The sequence below is a fragment of the Drosophila hydei genome, unplaced genomic scaffold, assembly GCF_003285905.1.
Source record: "Drosophila hydei strain 15085-1641.00,03,60 unplaced genomic scaffold, DhydRS2 tig00008139-arrow-pilon, whole genome shotgun sequence".
NCBI classification, from domain to species: domain Eukaryota; kingdom Metazoa; phylum Arthropoda; class Insecta; order Diptera; family Drosophilidae; genus Drosophila; species Drosophila hydei.
Genome location: NW_022045847.1, coordinates 867,357 through 875,183, shown reverse-complemented (window position 1 = coordinate 875,183; position 7,827 = coordinate 867,357). Strand labels below are relative to the sequence as shown.

At 38.6% G+C, this 7,827-nt stretch overlaps 1 protein-coding gene across 1 annotated transcript; it reads right to left on the bottom strand.

Moving 5' to 3' along the window:
* Positions 1–5,645: 5,645 nt before the first annotated feature.
* Positions 5,646–7,362, bottom strand: LOC111598517 (nucleotide exchange factor SIL1). Its single transcript, XM_023313793.2, has 2 exons — positions 7,110–7,362; positions 5,646–7,047 (listed from the first exon to the last, which is right to left on the bottom strand). The coding sequence occupies exons 1-2, from the start codon at positions 7,243–7,245 to the stop codon at positions 5,915–5,917; spliced, it is 1,269 nt and encodes a 422-aa protein (XP_023169561.2). The 5' UTR covers positions 7,246–7,362; the 3' UTR covers positions 5,646–5,914.
* Positions 7,363–7,827: the final 465 nt, after the last annotated feature.

The window sequence follows — 7,827 nt, the reverse complement described above, 5'->3', positions numbered from 1 at the left end:
CAAAGCCATGGACATATCTAAGTGCTGGCGGATGATATACAGTGAGTCAAAAATGTATTGGCACACCAGCGAATTGCAAGTTGAAAACGAACTTATTTTTTTTCTTTCACTATGACAACAATATGATATATATATACTCATGTATATATATGTGTGTAATAAGCAGTTGTTTTTACATATAAATATTTTATAACATAAATTGCTGGATTGCCAAAACAGTTTTGACTCACTGTACGCACACACATATGTGGTGAAATCTTCTAGCTTGTTTTTTAGTCTCGTGCCGTCTCCGCTGCAAGATCTTTATTGTAGGTTAATTGTTATGACATTGGGCAATGCATATGATAAAATCTTAAGGAGACTTTCTTTGGCAGTTAAATGTTTTGACAATCCAATTATTTGACAGCTGGAACTATATTCGCAAAATCTGTCAAAGTTTTCAGATATGCTGATAAGTCACGCTTAACTCAAGTCACTTTCCTAAGAAAAAGAAAGTTAAGTTTATAGATTTCGCATTTATGAAAATACGTGCGCTCTTATAATTGTAATTTACAAATTTCCCATGGAATTTTAAGCGAACTGAGAGAAAAGCAATTCGAACTAGTATAAAAGTATAAAAGTACATCTTTCGTCATACGTATTCTCGCTAGTCGGACTTTCTCTGATCAAAGTATAATTGCATGAAAAATCTTTAAATAATGAATTCTTTCAACTTGAACTGGAGTTTCTATTTTATACAATACAATGGATTTTTAATGCTGATTCAAATGTGAATAAGCGATCTTTATAGAACATCGCAAATTACACTAATAATTACAATTTTTGAACCAAGAACTTCAGGCTTGGCTCTCTCTCACTCTACAAATAGACATAGCTTTTTGAAGGAGCGTATATAATACAGTCCGTTGCATCAGACTGAAGCGTTCTTATTTTATTTTTGACAAGTGCCGCGCAAAAGTTGCATAACTGCATTAATTAGTTATATGGCAAGACTAATTGGGAGTCACCACAATAACTAACATAAGGTTCAAATATCTGAAGCGTAAATCCGCGAAAGTAGTTGGATGATATTAAGTAGTTACTGAGGAAAAAAAAGAAAAACACATGAGCAAGCATTGCATAAACTTTATATGTTTTGTTTGTTTTCGCAAAGAGATGGCGTAAAATAAACTGACTAAATGAAAGTGACTGCAAAATGTAAATAAAATAAACAAATTTTATCCAGGTGTGTGAAAAGCCGCCTACAATAAATATTATGAGACTCAGAGAGTAGGAATGTGTGAGAGACAGAGGGAGAGAGAGGGAGGGAGAGAGATGGAGAGAGAGATAGAGTAAGAGAAAAAAAAAAAGAGAGAGAGAGAGAGGGGGAGAAAGAGGGAAGAGAGAGAGAAAGACAGAGAGAGAGAGAGAGAGAGAGAGAGAGAGAGAGAGAGAGAGAGAGAGAGAGAGAGCGAGAGAGAGAGCGAGAGAGGTCTTGCTACTAGAGAAAGGGACACACTCGGTTAGCTGGGCAGAGAAAAGTTTCCAAATTACCAAAAACAAAAAAAAAACAAAAAAAAAACCAAAGTTCAAAAACAAATTTGTTCAGCGTAGTTGTATGCAATCGGTTTTTGTTTTGGTTTTCTTTGATACATTTTCGTTCAGCTTGATGATTTTCATCATGAAAAATGAAATGTGTTTCGCTCGACGAATATTTGAAAACTGACTTTTGGTTTTCAATGGGCTTTGTGGTCGCAGCTTTTCGTGGTTCAAATTGCCATAACCGCAATCTTTTGGCTGTTTTTCAGCCAGTCTCTGATTGCTCTCTGTACGGTTAAACAACATAAGTATACAACAAATGTCGCAATCAATTCTTGGGGCCCAGGTCAACCCGACGAACCGGTAAAGAACGGTGACAACCATGCCATTAAAGTAGCGAATAGAATTTCTAGAGATTTGACATACATATGTATATCTTCGTAATCAGTGATGTATGACAATGTAATGAACCGAAATTAATGCTACTCAAAACTGGAGCAGTACGTAAATAACTTTAGAGCTGTCTACTCCACTTCGAGTGGTGTTCCAGAAAAGGAAAACGCCATTTGCATAGACCCCCCATTGAAGAGCTCTGGTTACGTTTTGCCTATCCGTAAGTCACGTAAATAGTTTTATTCGTCATAAATCGTTGGACCAGAACAATGTTGACGTGTTTTAAAGTCTTAGCATTAACATTTACATTTCTCTCTTTCCTTTTCTTGCAGAGCTTTTCTCTGATTTTTATAGAGCCTGCACGACGTCATTTAGCTGTGGAATTTCACTATTTTTCAGTTTGTTAGTTTTTACTTTTAAGTTTACATGCGGCTAATTATTTTGTTTGTTTTCATAATCGGGCGAACGTCTTGAAAACCAAGAGTAACGCACCAGCAACTACAAAAATGTCCAAGAACTAAAAGAATTTGGAAATAAAAACTTTTAATATTTGAATCAATTTTCTTTCTTTTAACTTAATTCTTCTTTTAACTTACCTTCCACCAGCCAACAGATTCCACAAATTCCACAAATCGCAAGGTAAAGGCACAGTTTAATCCACATTTTGTGCGCTCTTTTATTTCGTATTGAAATATCTTTAGTCTAAATGTTATGTATGTATATATTTATATATAAATTATATATATATTTGAATAGCTTAAAGTATCATAATCAAGCTGGATTAGACAGGTCTCTCTTTAAATTTGTTCAGCTCCCAATTGAACATAATTTAGGCAATTGGTATTTATTTTTATAGACACTTTCGCTCTATATTTCGAGTTTTATTACACTATTATTTTCGCCGATATCTTTGTTATTTAAACACTTTTTCACTTATTCGCACGAAGTCAGTTTTGGCGCCTTGACTGCTTTATCATATGTATATATGTATAAATTTACATATGTATGTATATTCCATATCATTCCGTATCAGCGATGAGCTAAAACCGTTTACCATATGTAATTTATGCACAGTTCTTTGCCGCTTCTTTGTTTACCTTTTGCACACCTGTAAATATTAGCAAGGCATACACTACTTTGTAGCAAAGCATGCATGCGTTCGTAGATATATACGAATGGGACCTGTAATGTGATATGACCTATAAAGAGTGTATGGGCGGGCTATGCCTCTGCGGAGACAGAGAGAATCGTCTAGATTGTTACAAGATTATTATCCAGACAAAACATTTTAGCACAGAAACCAAAGCAACTGGAACATTAGCCGAACTCTCAACCTCTCAGTCGTTCTCCTTTGTCTTCTGCCGCAAATGTCGCACACATGTCAACCCTCTTGTTGTTGTTGTTGTTGTTGGTTGTTCTTGTATGTTGCCCGTGCTCGGTTGCCAACACATTGGCTGCCTTTGTTGCTTGCCATTGCAATTGGCGGCATTTTAGCCAACAGTCATTTATTGCCTGGCATTTGTTGCTGTCTCCTTGGTTCCGACATAGCCGTAGATATTTTTCTAAGGTATGTACAAGCATTCTACCATTTGGGAGACAGCTCGCCGCAAGTGTTGGCAGCAAAAGAAAAACAGGTCAAAAAAGGGCCGCACTGAGCGAGCTTAACTTTAAAGTTACATCCAACTGAGCCGCTAAAAAACAGGATAAATCTGTCCGGAAAAAAGCTAAACCGGCAGTACTGGTTGGCTGGTGTCTTAGCTCAGATTTATGGCATGCCAGGAGACGCCACACACAGCCAAACAAACATTTTCCTCGTCTAACGACACTGGCCAACGGCCAGGTGGCTGGCAGGTTGGCGAAAATGAAAACGCTTTTGACCGGAAGTCGCGGAAGCGCACTGAAAAAGTCATTCACCTGTGCAAAAGCCTTGTTTGCATGTGCAGCGGGTTTTTCGAAAAGGATTTTGAACTATTAAAATGCTCGGCGCTGGTTGAGGCGGAATTTCAAAGTATTGTGGCTTGGAAATGAGTTGTTGAACTAGCAATAGAGCCAAGGTACTTGTATTTTAGATTACTGGTTAAAGTTGGAAAACTGCTTACACTATTGAAACAAGTTGGGTATATTTATCAGAACAATATTCCATTGGTAAAAAAAAGTAAGGAATAAGAACCGATTTTGTTCTGATTTAATTCTTGATTATTTTATATTTTAATTGGTTATTTTTTGGCCGGCAATCCTCTGCGTTTTGGGCTCTACACTTCAATGCTATTTTAGTTAGTGAGTTTAGTTAAAAATACGGTTTTTGTATTTACACAAAGAGTTAAATGCAGTTATGCTATTCACTTTAACGTTTAGCTACTCGTTTTACACATGCGTCCACAACGCGGTCCAAACACAAACTGATTTTCCATAATGTTGCCAAAGCCCCTAACAACGGCTAGAGCCAACATACAACAACATACAACAACATTCAACAACAGCAACAGCCTGTAATGCCGGTGCGTTTGCTTCAGTTGCTCAGTTGTTGTTGTTAGTCATATACTCCTCATCGTATATATATACATACATATGTGAGCAGAAGTCGCGTCTGAAGACTCTCTGGGTCTGGGTTGTACATATATTTTGCTATTGCTTTTGCTTTTACTCGCCTTCCCTCCAGTTGTTTCTGTTGTGTTGAAAATGTTTCCACATCACTCGTCAAGCGTTTCCATTTAAGCTCCTCATACAAAAAATAAAAACGTAACGAACAAAACAACAACAACAATAGCAAATGTTGGCTAGTAGTGGTTGAAAGCAGATACTATGACTACGATGGGGACTACGCGCACGCGCCCAAGCTCAAATTGCGTCGCTCAATGAGTGGACCAGGCTCGCTAAGTTATTTACCAATATAAGTAGAAGGCAGTAGCTCGCACTTCTCCGTCTTTTGCCTGTTTACATATTTGTTGTCGAAAATAGCGCTCGACAAACCCTTAAGTTTTGGATGCACCTGCAATATCATCGTGAAGCAAACCGCTGCCGTTTTACGCTTGACTGGGCCGGCTTAACTTGAACCCACCCCAGAGAGGAGTGGGAGCGCGCTTTTGGACTGGCTCTCTCGAGAGGCAGAGACAGACGCCGCTGGCTCTCTGTTTACATTGCAATTTCTCGCCCTGGCAACCAAGGCGTCCAAATAATTGCCGAGCCGGTTCGATACCCTAAGCCCATTGAAAATGGATAAAAAGGGATTTTGTTTTAGTGCAAATTTATATTAGCTGGAAAAAAATATATATATTTATGCTTGTATAGGATGATGTGCACGATCGATCTAGCCAGTTCTGTCCGTTTGTTCGTTTGAATATGTTTAGGAAACACATTAGTGCTATAAAAGTTGTTTATCTCAAATAGCAGCTCTGCTCAGTATTTTCTAGTCAGGTACTCCCATTTGCTTTTAGTTTTTGCTCCTGTATTGTGTTTCCTATGCCATGACTCAGTGACATTGCATTTGCATTCGCATTTGCATGTCGCTAATTGCTGTTTCGAACTGGACGCCGGGCCCGGCTCTCGCACAGTTCAACCTCTCCTCGCACACATAATTGCGTTGGCCGTACGCTCCCCTTTAAGAAGTTTTCTTTCCTGCTGTACAGTTACATGTTTCCTTTGCATACTTTTAAACGTTTTTTGGGCCATGCTTTCATTCGATTATTCTCAATGGATTTTGCTTTCCTTGAACAGTGACAGGCAACACATTTGACTTACTTTATGGCCTGCTGGTCGATTGTGCTTGCTTTATTGAGTTTTAAATAGGTGCTGCAGGAATTGTAATGTCAAAGGATTTCAGAGTTGGTTATTTTTCACTTGCATGACTGAATTGTGCTTAATTGCTGCTTAGTATTTTTAGTTAATAGATCACATAAAATTTTTGGCCTAAATTGGAACTCATTTCAACTTATGCGTAACAGTCAGTTGAATACTTTAAAAACATCTACAAAATAAAGAATTTAGTTAAATCTCAACTGGTCCTCTATAGCTCCGAATGGCTGTGCTTCTCATAGAAACGCTCACAGAGTTCCGCCAGAGCCTGTGACACTTCCGATCGATATTCGTCTTCGCTGTGTGCGAATCTGTTGCGCACTGTTAGCAGTGCATGTCGCAGAGCCGGGCTTTGGGACCATAGGGGTTGGCATAGACTCTCAGTGGTCTGTAGCGCAACTGCAAATTGCTCGACCACCTCTGGTTGATCCAGCAAGCTCACATAATCCTTGCTGAGAACAGCCTCTAAGGCACCACAATAACCGTGCGATTGCAGCCACGACTCAAGTTCGAGTAGTACATATTGTGCTAAAGCTTCTTCCTTGCTTTCATCAATCACATGTCGTTTTTCTAGCACTAAGTCGCTAATTAAGGTAACTACCTTGGCCTTATTTCGCAGCTCAATTTCAGTGCTACGCAGCAGACCAATCAAAGCCTGTGTTCCCGACGTGGAGAGAACACGCTGCTGAGCCAAAGGGAACTTGCGCAATAGTGCACCAAGTGCATGCAGCGCGGAGGAGATTTCAGCACTGTTGGTCGAACTCATCATGATTTGTGCCAGATGAGAGCCGAAATTACGCTCAAAAACTTTGATTTGTGCCTTGGGATTGTTCCCCGTTAGAGCACCCAATACTCGCATTGCAGAAACTTTGAGAGCCGTGTTGGTGTCATTCACCACTATTGGGAGGATAATATCATCCAGTCCGCCACTATCAATAAAAACCAGTGCATTGTCAATCTGATGCACCAGATATCCAAGATTCTCCAATGCGTTCATTTTCGGCTTTATCTCTAAGTCAAGCGGCGTTTTGCTAAAGTTTCGATATTGTTCTATCAGTTGCACGATTACTTCGGCATCAGTGCGAAAGTTCTTTTGAAAATCTTTATAGGCTTTCCTCAGTTCTGCATAGCCGCGATGTTCTTTCACCTTTCGTACCGATTCCTCAATCATGTCTGCCTTATATTCTATCGATAAAGGGTCACTTATCGATCCAGACCCTGGATCGCTGTCGCTGGATTGCGACTGCATTGCAGTATCACGTTCGCTTGGGTCCAGTAGCTTTGCTTCTTTAAGACCTGTCTGCAGATTTATACGAACATGTAGCCCTTTTGGTATAGCCTGACCTAAAAGACAAGAAATGTTACTACCATTTGAGCTGAACCTAATTGGTACACGTAATAAAAACCTTCGGCTATGACTTGCCATTCATCAGTGGCAACAAATTCGGCGGTTTTGTTTACACGTTGTGATGCTGACACATGCAGACAGTTGAGCACCAAGACGGCAGCCAAGCATGCGCATACAGTGGACATATGCATCATAATTTCTGTTAATATGTGTATACCGTTTATTCTGGTTTATAATCCTGACTTTATTATGCGGTTATTCCGCTTTTTGCAATACGTTGACATGTCGTCAGTAATGTGTAGTGAGCTGCTTGAAATTGCATTATCGATAGAATTAGTATCGATATGCTAGCATGATTTCTATTTAACGGTCTGGCTACACCATATTTTTTATTTGAAAGTCTGGTCAGGCTATTTCAATGTATAACAGAAATTCAAAAAAAACCTTTTATTAAAAAAAAAGAATTAATAAGATTTGCTTTAGGGCCTTTTAAAAAAATATGTCATTCAATTATCTAATCACAATATTTTAGCTTATAAAGTAAATTCATTAAATCAATTGCTAAATGTAACTTAAACCTATTGTAACTGTGTATTTAAACTGGTTTTTTTAACAACTCATTCGTAGTACGTCACTAGCTTAAATTATTAATATAAGTAGCTGGTCTATCATTATAAATCTATTCAAATGTATTCATTTGTCGAACGCCAATATCAATAAAACACGCGCGACTTTACATACATAAATGATTTGGCAAATTCTTGTGTTTTCTATTG

Bases quoted from the DNA above. Each gene is read 5' to 3' on its own strand.
- LOC111598517 (XM_023313793.2), bottom strand. From the start codon at position 7,245: ATGATGCATATGTCCACTGTATGCGCATGCTTGGCTGCCGTCTTGGTG. The intron at 7,048-7,109 runs GTTTTTATTACG...CTTGTCTTTTAG, and splicing joins ATGGCAAGTCATAGCCGAAG to GTCAGGCTATACCAAAAGGG.